Source organism: Saccopteryx bilineata, chromosome 3 (genome assembly GCF_036850765.1).
Source record: "Saccopteryx bilineata isolate mSacBil1 chromosome 3, mSacBil1_pri_phased_curated, whole genome shotgun sequence".
Taxonomy (NCBI): Eukaryota; Metazoa; Chordata; class Mammalia; order Chiroptera; family Emballonuridae; genus Saccopteryx; species Saccopteryx bilineata.
In genome coordinates this window covers 160826206-160849319 of record NC_089492.1, presented here as the reverse complement: position 1 = coordinate 160849319, position 23114 = coordinate 160826206, and the positions used below count along the sequence as shown (strand labels likewise).

At 48.9% G+C, this 23114-nt stretch overlaps 2 protein-coding genes across 4 annotated transcripts; both read left to right on the top strand.

The window, feature by feature from the left end:
- The first annotated feature begins 1621 nt into the window (after positions 1 to 1621).
- Positions 1622 to 17100, top strand: TARS2 (threonyl-tRNA synthetase 2, mitochondrial). Its single transcript, XM_066268041.1, has 18 exons — positions 1622 to 1757; positions 2043 to 2239; positions 2571 to 2694; positions 5018 to 5142; positions 5918 to 6035; positions 6153 to 6217; positions 6885 to 6963; positions 8599 to 8745; positions 9301 to 9399; positions 9692 to 9906; positions 10339 to 10501; positions 10736 to 10873; positions 11036 to 11113; positions 14595 to 14695; positions 14883 to 14984; positions 15160 to 15232; positions 15819 to 15933; positions 16746 to 17100. Exons 1-18 carry the CDS (start codon positions 1692 to 1694, stop codon positions 16892 to 16894), a joined length of 2154 nt encoding a protein of 717 aa, XP_066124138.1. The 5' UTR covers positions 1622 to 1691; the 3' UTR covers positions 16895 to 17100.
- Positions 17101 to 17567: 467 nt separating this feature from the next.
- Positions 17568 to 23034, top strand: ECM1 (extracellular matrix protein 1). Of its 3 annotated transcripts, none has more exons than XM_066268039.1 (11): positions 17568 to 17761; positions 18960 to 19010; positions 19091 to 19192; positions 19345 to 19422; positions 19523 to 19615; positions 19910 to 19963; positions 20281 to 20597; positions 20850 to 21224; positions 21705 to 21925; positions 22093 to 22180; positions 22582 to 23034. In XM_066268039.1, the coding sequence occupies exons 1-11, from the start codon at positions 17692 to 17694 to the stop codon at positions 22810 to 22812; spliced, it is 1680 nt and encodes a 559-aa protein (XP_066124136.1). In that variant the 5' UTR covers positions 17568 to 17691; the 3' UTR covers positions 22813 to 23034. The 3 variants fall into 3 exon arrangements, with proteins under 3 accessions (XP_066124136.1, XP_066124135.1, XP_066124137.1); XM_066268038.1 differs by having other exon boundaries at positions 19907 to 19963; XM_066268040.1 differs by lacking the exon at positions 20850 to 21224 and having other exon boundaries at positions 17569 to 17761; positions 19907 to 19963.
- Positions 23035 to 23114: the final 80 nt, after the last annotated feature.

Sequence of the window (23114 nt, the reverse complement as noted above, 5' to 3'; positions counted from 1 at the left end):
CTCTGGTCTCTGGAAACCTAGATTAAACAGCGTTCTCTGACATCTCTTCCTCCATAATCCTTGATTCCATCACCGCTGGAAACTTGAGAACCAACTCTAACCACCCCCACCCCCAGGTGAGGGGACTAATAGGAATTACTGAGAACCTCACAGCTGCTCCAAGTCCATTTCCCCTCACACTTGACTAAAATCTGACCATGTTTCTGTTTTTACTGTGTAAACTAAATCAAATATACCTAGTCCTGTATCTTAAACATAACAGGGAGAGAAGGGATAAAGTTGAGAGCTAGAATAAGAATGAGAGGCAAAGGTCTTGCTTAGGAAGCAGAAAGCTAAGATTCCAGCAGCAGGCACCTCTCTCTGAAGTGAAGGGGGATTACATTGACAGTAAACTCCATTACCAGTAAACGTCTGGTGTGGTAGAAGAGTACAGGACTTGGATTAAATCCTGCATCAGGATTTACCTGACTTTAAATCACTTACTTACTCTGACCTTAAATTCCTCATCTGTAAGATACAGAGGTCTCTCTTTGGTCCCTCTTAAATAGCATGAGTATGAAGGGGCTCCAGGAGTGCCCTCAGCATATTCTCTGTACCAACCCTTAAAGCTGTTATGTTAACTTATTCCAATAGTTTGGTGCTATAGTTGCCCATTACCGTATCGTATACCATGTATTATATTAGGTGATTTACATAAAATTAACAATTGAGAGTGATACTATTATTCCCGTTTCATAGAGGAGAAAACTGAAGCATAGAAGAAATTAAATAATTTACCCAGAATTTACATAGAGTGAATGGTAGGCAGACCCAGGATTTACATTAAGTCTGTTTGGTTCCAAATCTATGCTCTTGCAGGGATCCCCAAACTTTTTACACAGGGGCCAGTTCACTGTCCCTCAGACCATTGGAGGGCCGCCACATACAGTGCTCCTCTCACTGACCACCAATGAAAGAGGTGCCCCTTCCGGGAGTGCCCGGATAAATGGCCTCAGGGGGCCGTATGTGGCCCCTGGGCCATAGTTTGGGGATGTCTGCGGGGTCTTAAGTGTTTTCTACTAAAAAAACAACACCTTGCCTGACCTGTGGTGGCGCAGTGGATAAAGCCTTGACCTGGAACTCTGAGGTCGCCAGTTTGAAACCCTGGGCTTGCCTGGTCGAGGAACATATGGGAGTTGATGCTTCCTGCTCCTCCCCACCTTCTCTCTCTCTCTCTCTCTCTGGGCTTGCCTGGTCATATGGGAGTTGATGCTTCCTGCTCCTCCCCACCTTCTCTCTCTCTCTCTCTCTCTCGTCTCTAAAATGAATAAAAATAATTTTAAAAACAACACCACCTTATGTTTAAAGGAAATTACTAACTACCATTTCGGTCCGTTTTTCTCCCACTCTCTCTAGCGTTTTCCTGCTCCCGTCCTCAAAGCCGCAGGACACCTTATTGCTACTTTGATCTGAAACTGCAGGTCTCGGGATTGTCGGTGTATCAGTGTAGGTCTTCCGGTCAGCCGGAACCACGAACATCGCTTCTGGTGCTGTGAGGGGTGTATCTCTTTGCAGTTCCTAAGGGTGGTCCGAGGCCTGAGTGGCAGCTGTAATAACCAATAGGTATCGGTATTGGGCTAGGAGCCAATGAGGAATCTGGTGAAAGAGAAGAGGGGGAGCATTTGAGGATGTAGGCACGGGTCTCGAGGAACATGGGACTGTGTCAGAGGTGGCTCCGGCTCCGGGCCTCAGGGTTACAAGCCTGCGAGCTTCACACGGTGCGTGAAATACCCAAAAGTTACAAACCAGTCCAAAGTGTAGGCTCTCAACCCAGCCTGCCGCCACCGCTCCCGCACTAAGTCTTTGGACGCCGCTTCCCTAGCCCTTTGACGCACTTTTTTTCTTGGGGAGTGTAGAACCCCGAACGTAGGGTCCCTGTGTCAGTCAGCCCTTTTAAAAACTGGAGATTAGAATCACGGCCTCTTAAATATTCTCTCCCAGCTTCCCTAACCCCAAGAATAACTGAAGGGACGTGTGTTACCTGCTAACATCTTTCCCTCCAGGCAGCTGTGCCAGCGCCTCCACACTGGTTGGTAGAGCGGCTTGGCCTGTTCGAGAAGCTATGGGCTGCCCAAACAAAGAGATTAGCAAGCGTGGCACAGAAGGAACACCGGACTATCACGGTAGCACTCCCCGGAGGCCAGAAAGTGGAGGCTGTGGCATGGAACACAACCCCTTACCAACTAGCCCAGCAGATCAGGTACAAGGCCTATTTTCTACCTTCCAGCATTATCCTTCTACCTTTGCACTTCCTTTGGACATGAGCAGAGAAAGAAAACTGCTTGTTTCTGTTCCATCTCATCTATATAGATGGCTTTTCCTAAGGATTCGGTTTTTTGTCAGCGTTAATTTCAGGATCTCTGCCCTTTCTCTGTTACCTTTGTGGGGTGGGAGGAATAATAGGGTCTATTGCTCTGGTAATGTACTTGTCCTTTGCAAGTTTGGAGTAGCTAAGAGGTTAGGCCTTCTTTCTCATTGTGGATTGTAACCCTGTCCTTTTCCTTCTCTGTACCCCACCTCCACTGCTGAAGTTCAACACTGGCAAATACTGCAGTGGCTGCTCAAGTGAATGGAGAACTTTATGATTTGGAGCGACCCTTGGAGAAAGATTCTGACCTCAGATTTCTGACCTTTGATTCTGCAGAGGGGAAAGCAGTAAGTTTCTTATTGCAAATACAGTGGCTACTGAACTGAGATATTTAAGTGGATGTTTCTAACATTTATTTCTTTTGCCTCGGTTTCTCCATTTACACTTGGGAAGGAGGCCTGCCACAGATTGCTTGTCTTGACTATTTCTAGCTAAACTGGAAACTCATGAGGAAAGTTTTTTTTGTTTGTTTGTTTGTTGTTGTTGTTTTTTTGTATTTTTCTGAAGTTGGAAACAGGGAGGCAGTCAGACAGACTCCCGCATGCGCCCGACCGGGATCCACCTGGCATGTCCACCAGGGGGCGATGCTCTGTTGCAACCAGAGCCATTCTAGCACCTGAGGCAGAGGCCATAGAGCCATCCTCAGCGCCCGGGCCAACTTTGCTCCAGTGGAGCCTAGGCTGCGGGAGGGGAAGAGAGAGACAGAAAGGAAGGAGAGGGGGAGGGGTGGAGAAGCAGATGGGCACCTCTCCTGTGTGCCCTGGCCGGGAATTGAACCCGGGACTCCTGCACGCCAGGCCGACGCTCTACCACTGAGCCAACCAGCCAGGGCCAAGGAAAGTTTTTATATTTAGCTTAGGTCTGTTATAAGTAGACATCATTTGTGTTAGTGAAAGGGAGAGAATAAGTTGGAAACAAAAGGATGATATGCCAATTCAGTGGCCCCAAGTTCTTGAGACATCCATTATAAGTCATCTATCTATAGCATGTATTTAATTCTAACAAGGCCTGACCTGTGGTGGTGCAGTGGGTAAAGCATCAACCTGGAATGCTGAGTTCACTGGTTGGAAACCCCAGGCTTGCCTGGTCAAGGCACATACAAGAAGCAACTATTGCCTGACCAGGTGGTGGTACAGTGGATAGAACATTGGACTGGGATGTAAAGGACCCAGGTTCGAGACCCCAAAGGTCGCTGGCTTGAGCCCAAGATCACTGGCTTGAACAAGGGATCACTCGCTCTGCTGTAGCCCCTCAGTCAAGGCACATATGAGAAAGCAATCAATGAACAACTAAGGTGGCGCAATGAAGAATTGATGCTTCTCATCTCTCTCCCTTCCTGTCTGTCCTTCTCTTTCTCTCTGTCTCTGTCAAAAAAAAAGCTACTGTTAATTAATGCTTTCTGCTCTTCCCTGCTTTCTCTCTCTCTCCTCTAAAATCAATAAATAAAATCTTGAAATAATAATAATAATTCTGATGTGGCTTTCACAACTGAGCATGCAACCTGGCCTGCTCCCTATTTTGTCCTCTTCATGTCCACTTAGGTAATGTACACCTCATCTATTAGGATGCAAAAAAAAAAAAAAAAATGGAGTTCTTATATCATCTGTGTGTAAATGGTGACTACATTCTATTTTTTTTTAATTTTTTAAAATTATTCATTTTAGAGAGGAGAGGGAGAGACAGAGAGGAGAGACAGAGAGAGAAGGGGGGAGGAGCTGGAAGCATCAACTCCCAAGTGTGCCTTGACCAGGCAAGCCCAGGGTTTCGAACCGGTGACCTCAGCATTTCCAGGTCGACGCTTTATCCACTGCACCACCACAGGTCAGGCATAACTACATTCTAAAGCAGTGGTTGCATTACACTGGATTCCTGGGATAGAGAAGAAAAAAAAAAAGGACTAAAAGACTGAGCAGAACTTTAAGAATCAGTCTAACAAAGTAGTTTTCTCTGAAGTCCTAAAAGGAGATGTTATAGGAGAGCAAAGGAAGATTGGCTGGCCTCTGTGGGGCTGGTGGGTATGCTTTTCTTTGCACTACTTCTGCTGACTTCTGCTTTCTTCTCTATTCAGTTTTTTTTTTTTCTTTTTACTATGTAATGGTCACCACCTTCTTTACATGGTAGTTATTCCTAGAAGACCCATATTAATTTTACACCAGCTTCTCAGAGGAGAGACTCAGAGAGCTAGAGATGAAAGGAGAAGGTTATGGGCCCTGGCCAGCTAGCTCAGTGGTAGAGCGTCAGCCCGGCGTGTGGAAATCCCAGGTTCGATTTCCAGCCAGGGCACACAGCAGAAGCGCCCATTTGCTTCTCCCCCCTCCCCCCTCTCCCCTCCCCCCTTCCTTTCTCTCTATCTCTTACCCTCCTACAGCCAAGGCTCCATTGGAGCAAAGTTGGCCCTGGCACTGAGGATGGCTCCGTGGCCTCTGCCTCAGACGCTAGAATGGCTTGATTGCAGAGGGGCAATGCCCCCTAGTGGGCACACCGTGTGGATCCTGGTCAGGTGCATGTGGGAGTCTATCTCTCTGCCTCCCTGCTTCTAACTTCAAAAAAATACAAAAAAAAAAAAGAGAGAAAGTTATGAACTCATGAACTTTTTTCTTGGGAATCCAGGTGTTTTGGCACTCCAGCACCCATGTCCTAGGGGCAGCAGCTGAACAACTCCTAGGTGCTGTCCTCTGCCAAGGTCCAAGCACAGAATGTGGCTTCTTCCATGATTTCTTCCTGGGAAAGGAACGGTGAGTGGTGCAAGGAAGGAGAAGAATGTTGGTTCCCTTTTCAGAGACTACACCTTACTCTTTTTCAGATGTTTTTGAGTTTTAATTGACAAAATTATAATTTTTTGAAAGTATACAGTGTGATAATTTAATATTTATAAACATCGTGAAAGGATTCCCACAACCAGATAATTAATCCATCACCTCACTTTTTTGTGTGTGAAAACACGTAAGATCTACTTTTAGCAATTTTGGTGATATAATACAGAATTATCAACCACAGTCACCATGCTATACTTCAGTTCCTCAGACCTTATTCATCTTATAACTGAAAGTTTGTACCCTTTTACTGGGGTGGTCTCTGAGGCCCTTTCTGGGGCGTTGGGCATGTTCAGTTTGGAGGAGCAAGCTGGGGGAAGGGCCTCCAGGTGTCCACTGTGGTTTTGGTACCACTTTCTCCATTAGTCTATGTTCTTTCTCTTCTGTTTAATTCTTCTTGAAGCTGATTTTCCCTACCCTTTAGGAGTTCCACAACTTTTACTTCATTCTTCGTTACTGTTGCTTTAATTTTGTCCATCCAGATTGCCTGCCTCTACTTTTAATTTTATACTTAGAGCATTTGCTCTAACTTATAAATTTTGAACTTGATTTCTTATTTATGTTTTCTCTTAATTTGTCTAAGAGAAAATAGTTCTAGATGTTTCTGGAGGGCAGGATTTCACCCCCTAGTCAACAGGTATGTCACCCAGGTGATTCTTCTTAGAGGGTGCAAACCCACTGATTCTTATCTTCCCAGGGCTCTCCGGGGCTCAGAGCTACCTGCTCTGGAGCGAATTTGCCAGGAACTTGCAGCTGCTGCTCAGCCCTTCCGGAGGCTAGAGGCTTCCCAGGATCAGCTTCGCCAGCTATTCAAGGTGGGATGGAAATGCACAGTTTTAGGAGGAGGCAATAGGGAAAGGGTGGCTCTCTCCCAGGATGTCTTTATAGGAAGACAGGGATAAAGGCCTGTCTTCACTCATCCCTTCTTCCAGGATAACCCCTTTAAGCTTCGCCTGATCGAGGAGAAGGTGACAGGTCCAACAGCAACAGTGTATGGGTGAGAGTTGTCAAGATGGAGGGAAACGGGAAGGGGGGGGGATATACCGATGAGAGCCAGAGTGGGATAAGAGAAAGAAGATAGAAGGTAATCTGGCCCTGGCCAGTTTTCTCAGTGGGTAGAGGGTCAGCCTGTCGTGCAGACATCTCAGGTTCAATCCCCGGTCAGGGCACACATGAGAAGTGACCATCTGCTCTTCCCCTCTCACACCCCTTTCTCTTCTCTTCTCTTCTCTTCTCTTCTCTTCTCTTCTCTTCTCTTCTCTTCTCTTCTCTTCTCTCATTTCTCTTCTCTACTCTACTCTACTCTACTCTTCTTTCTCTCAGCCTGTGGCCTGATTGATCTTAGCATTGGGCTGAGGCGCTGAGGATAACTCACTTGATTTGAGCATCAGCCCCAGACAGGGCTTGCTGGGTGGATCCTGGAGGGGTGCATGTGGAAGTCTGTCTCTCTATTTCCCCTCCTCTCACTTAAAAAAAAGGAAAAAAAGAGAAGGTAATCTGTTGCTCCAGAAAAAGGATTGGGAACAAGAATTGATTTTTACCTCTCATTGGTCTCTGTAGAGCAGTTTCCTTTACTTTATTTTTCTGTCGGCTAAAGGTTATAAGAGAGAAAACTAGAAGCTCAAGAATTTGGAAACCACTAACTGGTCCCTTCCTTCTCTCAGGTGTGGCATGTTGGTTGATCTTTGCCGGGGCCCCCACCTTCGGCATACTGGACAGATTGGAGGACTGAAACTGCTCACGGTCAGTTGTAAGGACAGGGTTAGGGAGGACTCCTGTTTTCAATGGAGTGAACAGGGGAAATAGGAAGATAATCCTCTCTTTCAGCTCCTTCTATACTCTGATAGCTAAGCAGGGAATCCAGAAGGAGAAAGCTACTTAGTCCCTGCTTACTAGAGCAGTGTTTTTCAACCACCATTCCTTGGATGGGTCCACCAGAAATTTTGTGATGGTCCACGAAAGAGGTATCCACCCTGATGTTTTATGAAGATTACAGGGGTCCTCAGGTTATGACAGTCTCAACATATGATATTTTGAGTTTATGATGCTTACTCCCATAAAAACTTAAAAAAATTTAGATGTGAGTGTTTTGGCTTATACCGTTAGTGTTGTACTTATGGACTACCTGGTTGAACTAGTTTGGTTTCACATGGTGGAAGAGTATGTAGTAACACAGTATATGAGTGAGGGAGTTGGCGTCCCCTAGTATGCTTACTATGTTGAACTGTTAAAAATGCAGGTGTTCCATTTGTATTAGACTTGGGTGTATTTTGACTTACACCAAAATTCAGGTTATGTCACTGTCGTAGGAACAGAACTGTGCCGTAACCCAAGGACCCCCTATATAGACCTAGTGATCTTAATCAAATTTCACTTGTGCTCAGGGTGATTTTTTGCTTTAGTGATCCCTACAATTATTCTATTTTCACTGGTTCCGAAGTGTGAAAAGATTGAAAACCACTGTTCTAGAGACTTTGAGTGTGATGGCAGATACTGGGCACCATGCCAGGGCCCAGAAACCAACTCAGATTTCATAGTTGGACCTCAGTGCTGAAGGAGATGGAGGGGGTTGTGGACAGGCTGGACAAGGTCATGTAGGGAAGGCTTCTGTGAATAGAGGGGTATGGAGTACCACGTGACAGGCATGTATGAAAATACTGTTCCTGGGCAAGGTGAGTTATTAGATGGAATGGGAGCAGAGAGCAAAGAGAGAGGACCATATGTCGAACAAAAAGCACTGGATTGGATACCTGTCTGCATAGTCATTGCTTATAAGGGGGGACGAATATATGGTGCTGGAAAATGAGTTCAGATGCCATGGAGATGTTCACCTGAAACCTATGTATGCACTTTTTAAAAAAAAATTTTATTGACTTTTAATTTTTTTTTTAATTTATTGATTTTTTTTAGAGAGAGGAAGGGAGACAGACAGGGACATCAATTCATTCCTGTATGTGCCCTGACCAGGGATTGAGCCAGCAACCTCTGCACTTCGGGCGATGTTCTAACCAATAGAGTTATCCGGCCACGACCTATGCACTCTTATTGATCAATGTCACCCTGTTAAATTTAATTTCTAAATTAAAAAAATAAGATGAAGGAGCTAAGTACAGGTGTACTGAGAATGGGGAGAAAAAGAAGTGGCAGGATAAGGTTAGGTCTCAGGAAGACATAATGTAGAAGTCAAGAGTCAGACACCTCCAAAGCTATAAACATGGCAAGGGGGGGTCTGGAGGACCAGCCAGCTGGTGTTGACTGTGGGGAAGGTAGTGCATATCTGTGGTGCTTACACTGAGAGTATCATTTAAGGTTTGTAAGAGAGTTTGAATTGCTTCAGTCCTCTCCATCTTCCCTTTGACACCATGTGTCCTCCCACAGAACTCATCATCCTTGTGGAAGTCTTCAGGTGCCCCAGAGACCCTGCAGAGAGTGTCTGGAATTTCCTTCCCCACAGCAAAGGAGCTGAGGGCCTGGGAAGAGTGGAGGGAGGAAGCAGAGCTGCGGGACCACCGGCGCATTGGGAAGGTACAGAGATTTTGAACGGGCTGTGATAAGGGTTGGAATGAGATGAAGGAACCTGATTGTGAAGTTGGGAGCAGATTCAGAATCCAACAGACTGAGCACTTTTTTTTTGTCTTTTTCTGAAGTGAGAAGTGGGGAGGCAGAGAGACAGACTCCTGCATGCACCTGACTGGGATCTACCCAGCATGCCCACCAGGGAGTAATGCTCTGCCCATTTGGGCCATTGCTCCGTTGCAACCGGAGCCATTCTAGCACCTAAGGCGGAGGCCATGGAGCCATCCTCAGCACCCCGGGCCAACTTTGCTCCAATGGAACCTTGGCTGCAGGGGGGAAAGAGAGAGATAGAGAGAAAGAAGAGGGGGAAGGGTGGAGAAGCAGATGGGTGCTTCTCCTGTGTGCCCTGGCTGGGAATCGAACCCCGGACTTCAGACACCAGGCTGACACTTTACCACTGAGCCAACCGACCAGGGCCCAGACTGAGCACTTTATCACTTATTTCTTCTGGATTCCAAAGCCCCTGCTTCTCCCTTGAAGTGACCACTGCCTTCCTAACCCCAGGAACAGGAGCTCTTCTTCTTCCATGAACTTAGTCCTGGGAGCTGCTTCTTCCTGCCTCGGGGGACAAGGGTGTACAATGCTCTGGTGTCTTTTATTAGGGTAAGGGGACACACATCTGGGAGAAGGAAGTCCAGGGAGGGGCTGAGGGTCTTAAGCCAAGTGTTAAGAAGGAGAATTAGAAACAAACAAATATTGTAAAGTGCTGGTGATTTTTATCATGACACTGGGAATGTGTGGTCTACCATGGGGGAGCACAGATAGTTAACATGGTACTTCATAGGTTATGGCTGTGATCAGCATGACCTGAGGACCCAGGAGATTCCCACAGCTGCCACCCTCCCTTCTCTTTTCCCAGTCACTTTGACTTTCACGTCTGTCCCCTCCTTTCCAGGCCGAGTACACCTGCCGTGGTTTCTTGGAAGTGAAAACACCCACACTGTTTTCTACGAAACTCTGGAAACTGTCAGGGCACTGGGAGCACTATCAGGAGGACATGTTTGCCCTGCAGTCCCCAGGCTCTGCCAGGCCTGCCAGCTCCCATAGGGGCCCTACCAGCCATCTCGTAGATACACTTGCCCTCAAGCCCATGAACTGTCCTGCACACTGGTGAGCTGGAGCCAGAAGGCTGGGGTCCTCCCAGGTTGGGGTCATGCACCTGGGTTGCTAAACATTGAGTAATAGAAGCACTTGGGGAGAGTATTGGGGCACCTAATTTGCATCTTAAATGTGCCCTTAGCTAATCATGTGAATTTGGGAAGATGATTTACCACTGCAAGCCTCAGTTCTTATGTGTAACATCAAGGGTTTGGAGTTGCTGTCACAGTAAATGATGATTTTTATTGTTACTGAGACGTTCCCTTGGAGCCATGTATTGCTCCAGTTGTGATGAGCAGGATTGACAGGACTTGGGGGGGGGGTCACACCAAGACTGGAGGGTCCTTAGCTGACGGTGCAGGGAAAGGAGGCAATCTGGGCAGAGGAGCAGACATTAAGAGCCAGTTTCCCTGTGGCACTGACACCTCCCCACCTCAACCTCAGCCTGATGTTCGCCCACCGGCCCAGATCCTGGCGAGAGCTGCCTATGCGTCTAGCAGACTTTGGGGTCTTGCACAGAGCTGAGGCCTCTGGCAGTCTGGGAGGACTGACCCGGCTGCGGTGCTTCCAGCAGGATGACGCTCACATCTTCTGTGCACCGGATCAGGTGGCCTTTCCCCAGCCCCACCAGATATTTTTAACCACCTTCTGCTCTCCCTGTGAATTAGCCAACATTCCTGACCTGTGGTTGCCCTCTTTAGATACTGCTGTTCAGCTATGTGCTATCCCCACCTTTCTTTTATGTTTTTGCCTCCTGTTTCTCCCGAACTACCGTCACCTCAGAGCTCTAGCTGGCACATGGCTTACCCACCCTTACTTCCCTTCCATCACCCATCCCCAGCTGGAAGCAGAGATCCGAGGCTGCCTTGACTTCCTCCGCTCTGTCTACACTGTCCTTGGCTTCTCCTTCCGGCTGGCACTGTCCACCCGGCCATCTGGCTTCCTGGGAGAGTCATGTCTTTGGGACCAGGCTGAGCAGGTGAGCAGGTGGTAGGGAGCAAAGGCAGGTATACCACCTCTGAAGGGGAGACAGATTGGAATTAGAGGCCTCAGTATAGGCATATGCTGAGAGGGTCATTTGTAGGGGACAGGAAGGATATGTTGCTCATCAAGTCCCCTCTTGTCTCATTCCCTCACAAAGGTCCTTCAGCAGGCCCTGGAAGAATTTGGAGAACCCTGGGACCTCAATCCTGGAGATGGTGCCTTCTATGGGCCTAAGGTAAGCTAAAGACTTTGGAGTTTTATTTATTCACTTCTTGTTTTATTTTATTAAATATTTAACAGATAAAAACAAAAAATTTTTAACTGTGTAGGATGTAAAGAAGAGTGACACAGTTACTGTCCCCATGGGACTTACGGTGTAGTGAGGGCTGTGGGACCATAGGTGCTAAGGGGGCAGGTTACTCAGGACCATCAGGAAAGGCTTCCTGCAGGACTCTTTCTGACCGAACCATGATTGTTGGCCAGGTGAAAAGGTGTTTCAGGAGGGAACAGTGTAGGCAGGGGCTGGGGGAAGGGTGAAAACTCACATGGCGAGTTAGAGGAAGTGAAAGAAGTTAGGGGAAAAAAGAGCTGAAAAGTGTCTGCTGGATTTAGTAAAAGGCTGTTAGGTTTTCTTTTTTTTTTTTTCTTTTTCATTTTTCCGAAGCTGGAAACGGGGAGGCAGTCAGACAGACTCCCGCATGTGCCCAGCCGGGATCCACCCGGCATGCCCACCACCAGGGGGCGATGCTCTGCCCCTCTGGGGCGTCGCTCTTTTGTGTCCAGAGCCACTCTAGTGCCTGAGGCAGAGGCCACAGAGCCATCCCCAGTGCCCGGGCCATCTTTGCTCCAATGGAGCCTCGCTGTGGGAAGGGAAGAGAGAGACAGAGAAGAAGGAGAGGGGGAGGAGTGGAGAAGCAGATGGGTGCCTCTCCTGTGTGCCCTGGCCGGGAATCGAACCCGGGACTCCTGCACGCCAGGCCAACGCTCCACTGCTGAGCCAACCGACCAGGGCCAGGTTTTCTTTTCTTTTCTTTCTTTTTTTTTTTTTTAGAGAAAGACAGGAAGGGAGAGAGAGGGAGAGGAGAGAGATGAGAAGGATCAACTTGTAGTTGTTTATTGATGGCTTCTCATACATGCCTTGACCAGGGGTGAGGAGTCAAGCTGAGCCAGCAACCTTTGGCTTCATGTCAATAATCCGATGCTCAAGTGGATGAGCCCGCACTCTAGCTGGCAACCTTGGGGTTTCGAACCTGGGACCTCAGTATTCCAGACTGATGCTCTATCCACTGCACTGCCACCAGTCAGGCTGGTTTTTTGTTTTTTAAGTTACCAATGAATATATTTTGAGAAATCCAAATTATGTGCAGACAGAAGAAAATTGGTTACAAAAACTTTTACATCACTCTACTAAAATTTTTGCAACATTTTAAACATTTCCAGTCATGTTGTGAGTATGCAAAACACAGTTTATTTCTCTATTATTGGGAGTTTTTTTTTTATTTTATTTATTCATTTTTAGAGAGGGAGGAGAAAGAAAAAGAGAGAGAGAGAGAGAGAGAAGTGGAGGAGGAGCAGGAAGCATTAACTCCCATATGTGCCTTGACCGGGCAAGCCAGGGTTTTGAACTGGCAACCTCTGTTCCAGGTCAACATTTTATCCACTGTGCCACCACAGGTCAGGCCTCTTCTACTATTTATTAATTATTATATAATTTTTCATATGAACAACTGTAAATGCTTTTTTGCCCCACCCTGTATTTCATTACAAGCAATGAATGTCAGAATATTCTGATTAATGAGAAGGAACCCATAATCAACTAAACACAACTACAAGCTGATACTTCTCTGTCTCTCTCTCTCTCACAAAAAATAAAAATAATAAGCTTGACCAGGCAGTGGTGCAGTGGATAGAGCGTCAGACTGGGACACAGAGGACCCAGGTTCGAGACCTCAAGGTCGCCAGCTTGAGTGCAGGTTCATCTGGTTTGAGCAAGGCTCACCAGCTAGAGCACAAGATCACTGGCTTGAGCAAGAGGTCATTCGGTCTGCTGTAGCCCACAGTCAAGGCACATATGAGAAAGCAATCAATAAGTAAGGTGCCGCAGTAAAGAATTGATGCTTCTCTCGCCTGACCTGTAATGGCGCAGTGGATAAAGCGTCGACCTGGAAATGCTGAGGTCGCCAGTTCGAAACCCTGGGCTTGCCTGGTCAAGGCACATATGGGAGTTGATGCTTCCAGCTCCTACCCCCCTTCTCTCTCTCTGTCTCTCCTCTCTCTCTCTCTCTGTCTCTCCCTCTTCTCTCTAAAATGAATAAAAAAAAGAAAAAAAAAGAATTGATGCTTCTCATCTCCCTCCCTTCCTGCCTGTCTGTTCCTCTCTCTGTCTCTCTATTTCAAAAAAGAAAAAGAGAAAGGAGCAAAACTAGTTTCTACAAGGACTGGAATGTAGGCGGAGCTCAAGGCTGTTAGGTTGTACAGGACCATTTTCGGTAATGTGGAGACTGGGGGTGGAGTCAGAAGTGAATGAATGAACATAACTCAAGAACTTTGGCTTTTACAAAGGCACAAGAGCATTACTGAGGGCCTGAGTAGTCAGAGAAGATGTTTATGAGGGGCGAGACTGAGAATATTTCAATGCTGTGATGAAAGGCACCTGTTTGGATCAGGGAGAAGTGAAAGTTGTCGAAGGGGTTACAGTAGAGGGAGGTTCCTAGAGAAGCTTGAAGGGTGGGATCGAGAGCTCTCCACAGAAGGGAGCTTTGTCACTGTTTTGGGGGCAGAAAGAAAGGTTGGTGGGGGTAGGTGCAAGGAGTATAGTGATAGAAGTTGAAACATTCTTCTCATTCGTGGTATTAATTACCTGAATTTCCCATGAAATAGAGAAAAGGATCATTTGGTCAGATGGGAATGGGGGAAAAGAGAGTTTTCAGTGAGGGGGATAAAGATAAGAAGAGAGAGGAGAAAACTTGAGAATCCTCAAGGAGAATAGTACACAGCACTGATCAAGGCAACCAGAGGATTGGGGGCAGCAGCAAAGGTCCAGCTGAGGTTCAAAACAATGATCTGCCTGGTGGCATCAATCCCTGTTTTTGCATCTGTGTGGTGTGTGGCATGTTGGGCAGCACTGAGCAGTTCTGTTACAGTGCTGAGGATGTGGGAGGGGAGGATGCCATCAGGGTGGGGTTTGGCCTTATGGATGTGACAGAGGAACAATGATATAGGGAACCTGGCAGAGTAGTTAAAGCCTCATGGGGAAGAATCGAAGGTGGGAGGGGCCTGTAAACAGTAAGACAAAGAGGAATTAAGGAACCTAGACATTGAAGAACTGTTAATAGGAATAATTGTCAGTGCTAGAAAACCAAAAGATGGTACTCGATGCAAGTGGACTGTTTAAGAAGTGTGACCGTTCTGGGCATTGACAGAACAAAGGGCATAGTCATAGTGTGGGTGAGAGTGATGGTCTCTGACATGAGGAGCTCAAGGAACTGAGAGGCCAGGGGGTAAAGGTGGGTCATTCAGGTGAATGTCCATGTCCCCTAATGTTATAATACCATTATTAAGCAGAAAGAGCCACTAAGAGTCACTGCCAGAGTCCGCAGTGATACAGGAGGTAACGTGTCTCTCAGCTTGGGACATGGATAGGTAGAAAGGGTGGCACAGATCATGGAGGACACTTGTTCCGTGTTTTCTCATGCACTCGCTTCTGTCTCCTCTAGATCGATGTGCACCTCCAGGACGCCCTGGGTCGGCCGCATCAATGTGGGACAGTCCAGCTGGACTTCCAGCTGCCCCTGAGATTTGACCTTCAATACAAGGGGTACAGAACCTTGCAGGTCCCCTTTTCCCTTGGCTTCCCATGGAATACGTGCATAGCAACTTCCCCTTCTGCCTTTGACCCTAAAAATAATCAAATCCGGGCCTATTTCTAAAAACTGGAAGGTGATCTTAGTTATACAGCTTGTGCCACTTCCTCCATTTTATCCACTTCCCTTTTCGCCCCCAAGGCAGACGGGGGCCCTGGAGCGTCCAGTCCTCATTCACCGAGCAGTTCTAGGTTCTGTGGAAAGGATGTTGGCGGTGCTGGCGGAGAGCTGTGGGGGGAAATGGTGAGACCTCTGACTCCAGATATCTGTCCTGACCCTCAGACCAAATTGTGCACGCCCAGGTCCTGGTCCCCTTCCCACTCCAGCTCCGTTTCCTCCTTGAATCTGCTAGCTGCAGCCACACGCATGGTGCGAGCCAGAATAAATAATTTGTCCTCCCCTCTTCTCTCCCAACCAGGCCACTGTGGCTGTCTCCATTCCAGGTGATGGTCATCCCTGTGGGGCCCAAGCAAGAGGAATATGCCAGGGAGGTGAGGAGTTGGGCCAAAGGACAGGACTGAACAAGACTAATAGGGACCCGAGGAGTGGATATGAAGAGACCAGATGGGCCAGGGGGAGGGCACAGCACTTGGAACCACAAGACTAGGCTTAAATGGCAGCTGGCCTGTATGCTGGAAACCCCACATCTGAGAAATGAAACTGATCCCTACCTTGTAGAGATGTGGGAAAACTAAATCAACATACATGAAATGCTGACAACAAAGCAGTTGGCACAAAAGGGGGCTTGGATAAACCTTTTTATTTTTCCTTTCTAGAGAGATGTCAGGCTATGGGCTGTCCTAGAGTCAGGAGTGGGTTGGGTAGAGTGGCAACTGGAAGCAGGCAGTTCCGGAATTACCGTCTGGCTAGCTCCATAGGAAGCAGATGAAGAACCTTCTGGGCCCAGGGGGTTGAGGGTAGGGCCTCGGTGCAGAGGCCTGAGGAGAGGTTGTGTGTGAGAACTACAGAGCCCAGAAGCAGAGGGACAGGTGGGGGCCTTGGGGAAGATTGGTAAAACTGTTCTAGGCCCTTAGCCTTCCACTGAATTAAGTTCCTGTCACCAAACCCCTGTCCCAGGCACAGCAGAGCCTGCAGGCTAGGGGACTGATGGGCGACCTGGACGCTGACGCCAAACTGACCCTCAGCCGGAGGGTCCGCCGGGCTCAGCTTGCCAACTACAATTTTCAGTTTGGTAAGTGACCAGGTCAGCACCCGCCCTGCACACTGTTCTTTTCTATTTATTAAGTTTAATTGTCTGCATATTTAGCTTAATTGAGACTCAGTTCCAGACCTGGAGAGGAGCCGGGATTCAGGATGCCTGAGCCATTTGGACTCTAGGTTTCTTCTCAACAGCTGCCTCCAACCCTCAGAGCAGTTTTCTTTTAGACCCTTACCATAGATAGCTCTTGGTGTCTGTTAGGTTAATTAGCCAAGGAAGCATCAGAGAGAAAGAGACCAGAAGGGTTAATAAGGCATTAATTAGTACGCTTTGTTTATTCTAGACCTAGATGGAGTCAGCCCTACGGGATGAGGAGAAAGGCCTTTAGGAGGAAAGTCTAGCCCTGCCTGTTTGTTCCTTTTTCATTTTCCACAATTCAGGGCTCTGCCCTAAAAACGGGGCGCAGAAACTCCTCAGCCAGGTTTCCTGACACTGGTCTTGCAGCCCTGGGGACGTGCGCGTGTCTCCCGCCCCTGCCGCCTTTCTCTAACGTTCTCACAGACACACGCACAGTTTCTCTGGGTCTGCTTCTTGATTTTATGTGTTTTTCTCTGGCTAATCCTACTCTCTGACCAGGAGTAATAAGACATATAGGAGAACGCTGGAACGTGGCCTTATCTCCTCGTCATGAGTAGGGAACTGCAGAGCCAGAGGCAGCTAAATATATCCTTCCCCAAGTTGTATCTGCACTTTGCTCTCACCCTTCCTAAAGATTCAGGTCTCCCATTTCTATATAGCACAGGGAGCTATCCCACATGGATCCATTTGCCTCCCCCTTCCTGCAGTGGTTGGCCAGAAAGAACAGAGCGAGAGGACAGTGAGCATTCGGACCCGAGCTAACCGCCAGCTGGGAGAGCGGGGCTTGACGGAGGCCGTGGGGCGGCTGCTGGAGCTGCAGAGCGCCAGGGTCCCCAACGCCGAAGAAGTGTTCTGATCTTCTGTATGCTGGTGTGACAGATGTGCAGGGGCCAGCAGCCTCTCTGAACATGGGAGAGGCCAAACTACACTGACAGTCTGGGGTCCTCAGACCCTTTAGTACTCAGGTGGAAGCCTGAATCTCCCCTCCTGGAAAGACATTGGGTCTGGGGGAAGCTGTTTGCATGTGAGGAGAGCAAAACTAAATAAACTTGAAGCTGTTGAGATTGTGTCTTCACGTGTGGCTCCTGATGGGGTGATAAAAAGAATTTTGGCTCTGTCTCCCTCTCTTCTGTCCCAGGACATGGGAAATTGAAAAGGGGCAGTGCAGGACTCTCACTGGTCAGGGATCCCCTGGGACAGCTAGCTGTCTTGTTCCCCACTCTAACTCTTTAATGCCCCATTTCCCCAACCCCAATTCGGCAGGTCATCAGATCCCTTCTCCATGTGCAAACGGAGAAATTGAGGCACAAAATAAGCTCTCAAACATCTCGTTTCATGATTCTTGGGATCAGTTTCTCTTGGGCTCAAATGCTCTCCTCATTACCCCCATTCTTCTCAATCCTCGCAGGATGCCACAGGGTGAGTCTGGGAGGAGTGGCAGCCAGAGGAGGAGCTCCCAGACTGAGTCAGGCAGGAAGCTGAGGAGGGCGGGAGCTATTCTCAGACAGCTGGATAAAAGGAAGGGGATCTGGCTGGGGTTCACTCCAGCAGTACCAGCAACCAGAGAAGCAGGCTCCAGTAGTGCAGCCCTTCAATCCAGATTTGCCTGAGAGGACTCACCTCCTGGGTGGCCACGGACCAGTCTGCCCCAGCATGGGGACCACGTCCAGAGCAGCCTTGGTCTTGGCCTGTTTGGCTGTTGCTTCTGTAGCCTCTGAGGGAGGTGAGTTTGGACTGGAGTCAGCACTTAGGGAAGGGTCCTGGCCAGTGTGGGCCTGGGGCCTGAGTCCAGCCATCTTAGGTGGGTCATCCCCAGCAGCTTGATTACCCGTTTGACTCCTTTAGAGCAGGCCCAAGGAGGGCCTGGGCACTGAAACCTTCAACCAGGGAGCAGGGTCAGCAGCACAGGAGATTGCTGCCAAGAAACAACGTTGGAGTCAAAGAACAACTCCTGGGGTGGGGGAGGGGAGATGAAGTCACAGAGTGAAGGGCCTCTGCCTGGGGGAGATGTATAGAGGACCTATTAGGCAGGGAAGAGAGGAACAAGGACCTCCAGGTTGCTCAAAACTGGCTTGCTGACCTAGAGTCTTGACTGACTGCCTGCTTGGTTAGGAGAGGAGTTGAAAGGGTGTCCATCCACAGGGAACCAGACAACCACCCTCTGTCTAGCACACACACTATCTGCTTGTATGCCAAACAAAACACCACTGAAGGAACTTTGGAGAGCATTGTAGATCTAGTCTGTATCACTGTAGGGCCACATCTTGCTGTCCTTCCTAGGTCCTGGTCTTTGTGGCTTCAGGTCAGCTACAAGCACTTCCTTTCCCTGTGGCTGAGGGGTGATTTGCCTCAGTCCTGGATCATCCCAGTTCCCCAGTCCTAAATTAAGACCTAAACTAAGGAGGCTCTGGGATTAGCTAAAGGGGAAGGAAGCACTGACATTTCTGGGTAGGCTCTAAAGATGTTTAAAGGGCCTGGAGTAGGCAGAAGTGGACAGATGAGGCTCCAATCAGTTCAGGGCTCAGACTTTACCCTCTAAAACCAAGGAAGCATCACAGCAAAAAGGCTGTGGGGAGGAGAGCCTAGAAGTCTAGAGGTAATGACACTGACAAGATTAAGGCCTTCCTGCCCACCCCCAAATGTCACATCCCCTTTAGGCTCAGACTTGGGAGACCCATGGCTTTAAGCTCAGAAGTGAGGCTGTCAGAATATTCTGAGAATATCTTTCTCAGAACCCAGTGATTCACATCTAGGTGTGTTTGGGGGTTGGATTAGGGGATCTGGGGCAGAAGCAATACAGAGGGGCTTCTGGTGTCTTGCTCTCTTTCCTATACTCTTGACCTCTACTGCCTCCTCACCCCAGGCTCAGGGCCAGGAAGGGCCTCTCAAAACCACCCCTGACTCACCCTTCCTCACTCCAGGCTTCAAGACCTCAGGGGAGAGGGAGCTGGGGCCAGAGTACCTTCAAGAAGGTAAGAGTTTGGGGGATTGGCATGGGGTTGGGGGTTAAGTAGGAACTGTAGGCTCTAGCCATCTCTTCTCTTGCCTCTAGTTGGCTATGCAGCACCCCCTGCTCCACCCCTGACCCGAGCCCTCCCCAACGATCACCCTGATACCTCTCAACACAGCCATCACTTTGAGGAACAGAGTGAAGGTAAGTCCACCCTGTGTCCTTCTTGATCCCCTCTCCAGGTTTTTAGTCTGGCTTCCTTCCCCATCTTCAGGTAGGGAGGGGAAGAAGCCCTGGTCCCTCTCCAGGCCTGGCTGGAGAAGGAGTAGGCTACTCACATACTCCCCCTTCTGTAGTGCAGCCTCCTCACTCTCTGGAAGCCCTCTTTGACCTAGAGAAGGAGCTGTCCTCCCCACAACTCCTTGTAAAACGAGGTGAGTGCTCGCCATTCCCTCTCCTCCAGCCCACTATGCTCTTGCTGATACCAGTCCGATCCTTGCTCCGTTGTGTGCTCAGGATCCCTCTCTCTTTCAGGAAGCGATGCAGGAGACCTGCCTCACCTCCAGAAAGCCACCCCTCTCCAGGAAGAGCTGCCCCATGCCCAGCTCCCTATTGAACAAAAGGAAGGTAAGTGACTCCCTCTTCTCATTACCCTCTTACCTGGCTTTGGGGTCTCTGCCACTCACTCTCTGTGTAAAACTTGGGTGAGTTGTATCTCCAAGCCTTAGTTTCTTCATCTGTAAAATTGGGGAAATAGTATCTATTTTATAAAATTATGAGGTTAAATGGCATAAAAAGCATTTATTTTCATGTGCTTCTCTATTGAGTTCCTCTCTATGTATGGGAACTGGGCAGGACCCCTCCCTTTAGAGAGCCATCTCAGCATGATTTTTGCTTATGCATCATCTTCCACTCCAGTAGGCTCACCTTTCCCACCACAGGAGGAAATAACCCACCAGTCTCAGCCGGGAGAGGGTGAGTGACAGCTCTGGTCTGTAAATTCCCATGTTAAAGCTCAGGACCTTGCGCAGGAGTGCAGGAAGCCTGGGCCTTGGGAAGCAGCACAGAGAGCAGGCCTGATTTAGGGGAGCTTTAAGGGGGACACCTTTCATGCCTCAGTTCTCCTTTCCTTTCAACCACTCAATCTGAAGAGCCACAAATTCATTCTTCTTTTGCCCCATCCCCTCCCAATCCTTTCTCCTCAACCCCAAGTTGTTTCAGTCCTCCCAACTCATCCAGCCTTTCTTTATCTTTCCACATGACCTGCCTGCCCACTGTTTTCCCCACTCTAGAAAAGCCCTCTCCCATCATGCATCAAGGTCTTCCAGAGTCTTCAAAACCAGCCCAGCACTGCCAACAGGGCCGACCCGAAGGGGGTTGGGGCTACCGGCTGGATGGCTTCCCCCCTGGGCGGCCTTCTCAAGACAATCTGGACCAGATCTGCCTTCCTACTCGTCAGCATGTGCTGTATGGCCCTTGGAACCTGCCACAGTCTGGGTACTCCCACCTTAGTCGGCAGGGTGAGGCCCTCAATTTGTTGGAGACTGGATATACCCGCTGCTGCCGCTGTCACAACTATGCCAACCGCATGGACTGTGCAAAACTTGTGGTAAGGGTTGGGCTTTTGGTCCTGGGGATGTCATTTAAATCCCAAGGAGTATGTGTGTGTTTTAAAGACTAGAGGCCTAGGTATGCCGGAATTTCAGGTCCCTTTCACTGGTCCTATGTTGATACACCAGGGGAGCAGAGACAGTCTCTGCTTCTTTTCTGTCTACCTGCCCAGGATCCTTTGCTGGATCCTGGGAGGAAGACAGGAAGGTGGAAAATGGTGTGCTAGGCTGATCCACCCTTCTTGCTCTAGTGGGAGGACGCAATAACCCGGTTCTGTGAGGCCGAGTTCTCGGTCAAGACCCGAGCCTACGGGTGCTGCAAACAGCAGGGAGAGGCTCGATTCTCCTGCTTCCAAGAGGAAGCGCCATGGCCACATTACAAGCTCCAGGCCTGCCCCAAGTACCAGCCAGTTATTTTCTTGGGCCCCGAGCTGCCTTTTCCCCCTGGGGTACCAACATTGGACAATATCAAGAACATCTGCTACTTAAGACGTTTCCGCGCTGTGCCACGCAACCTCCCACCTACTGACCCCATCCAAAGGCGGCTGCAGGCTCTGACCCGGCTGGAGGGGTTGTTCCAGCGCTGCTGCCGCCAGGGGAACAACCTCACCTGCATACGGAAGGCTGTAAGTGGGTGTCCCTGAGAGCCTGTCTGCCTGCACGCCCATCTCTGACTTCTGATCCTGCTGGTCCATTCCTCCACGTACCTACCCACTGTGAACATGTCTACCCATCCATCTGCTTGTGAATGTCCATCCATCCATTGTGCTCATCATCTGAGTGTGTTCATCTTGAGCCTTCATCCTGCATTCCTGGCCTTCTCCACCCATGACCTCACATGTGCACTTGTCTGCCGTCCATCCATCCAGCTACATTCCAGCTCATCTCCGCCGCCAGTCTCGAACCTCACCTGTGCTTCTACCCTCCACCTTCCCAACCCACACACCCACAGCTGCCTCCTTGCCCTCTGGTTCTTTGTCCTGCCCTTTTGGCACTTGGGGTTGGGAATTCCTCACCTTATAGTGTGGGGTAACAAGGGAAGTGGAGGGTGAAGAGAGAAGGGGCCAAGTGTTCCAGCTTTTGACTTCCCCCTTTCTGGCCTACAGTGGGAGGAAACCCTTGATGGATATTGTGAACAGGAACAGGCTGTAAAGACTCACCCCTACTCGTGTTGCCACTACCGACCTAGCCCTACTCGTGATAACTGCTTTGCCAATAGGGCTCCCTACCCCAACTATGACCGGGACCTCTTGACCATTGACCTCAGCCGAGTCACCCCCAACCTCATGGACCATCTCTGTGGAAACCAAAGAGTTCTCACCAAGCAGTAAGTCTTGCACAGTTCTTCACCAACCCTTTTCCCTTCCTCAAAATGGCCCTTTTGAGGCACCCTCTGGGGAACTCTTGGCAAGAGCAAAATCATGGTCTCCAAGCACCATTTTTATTGCCTGGGGTTTCCTGAAGACCCTTACCCTTGCCCCTTTCTCACCATAGTAAACAGATTCCTGGGCTAATCCAAAACATGACTGCCCAGTGCTGTGATCTGCCCCTTCCAGAGCAGGCCTGCTGTGCCGAGGAGGAGGTGAGTGTGGGAGCAGAGAGTTCCAGTCTCCAAGGGAATGTAGGGGCGGGAAAGGAGATGGTTAGGTCTGGATGCTACCCTTATTTTTAGTACCTCTAAACAGCCCACAGAAATAATGACTAATGGGGTAGATCTTTTTTCTTGGTTTCAGAAGTCCTCATTCCTGACCTCACCTGCTTCCCCACTGTTAAGTTCCTATTAAGCTCTGGGCATTTCTAGATGTGCACATCTGTCTATCCCAGAAAGTCTAGCTGTGCAAGGCAGCCTTGCAGTCTCTCTGGGCCTTGGGAAGGGATCCAGGAAGAGAGTGGTAGAAGATGAGGGAAGGGGGACTCGGCTCCCAAATATCCATTTCTGATCTCTTACAACCCCCTTCCTCACTGTTTTATTCTTTTCATCAGAAAGCAGCCTACATCAATGACCTGTGTGGTCGCCAACGTAGCATCTGGCGAGACCTTGCCTTCTGCTGTAAACTGAGTCCTGGGGATGAACAGATTAACTGCTTCAACGTTAATTATCTGAAAAATGTGGCCCTTGTGGCTGGAGACACTGGGGATGCCAAGGGCCACAAAGAGCAGGACCCAACTCAGGGGACAAATATCAGCCCAACCTCTAAGCCCAAGGAAGAGTGAGTCACCCCAGAGCCTAGGAGGATCAGGTTGGGGGAACCCCATCCCACCCCGCCCTCCTGTAATACGAATTACAGTCAACACCTCTGGGATTTGGCGTCCTCATTGTCTGTAATGTCTCACATACAACACACCCTCCTAAGCCTGCCTGCTGGCATTTTCCTCACTGACTGAGAAGTCCTTCCACGAGCTGTGATGGAACCATAAGTAAAAGGCTTAACTTCACTATTTGTCATCTTTAATTTATTCACATATTTAGAAAGGAATGTCATCTTAGCTGGCTATAAGGATTCAGAAGTGAAAAA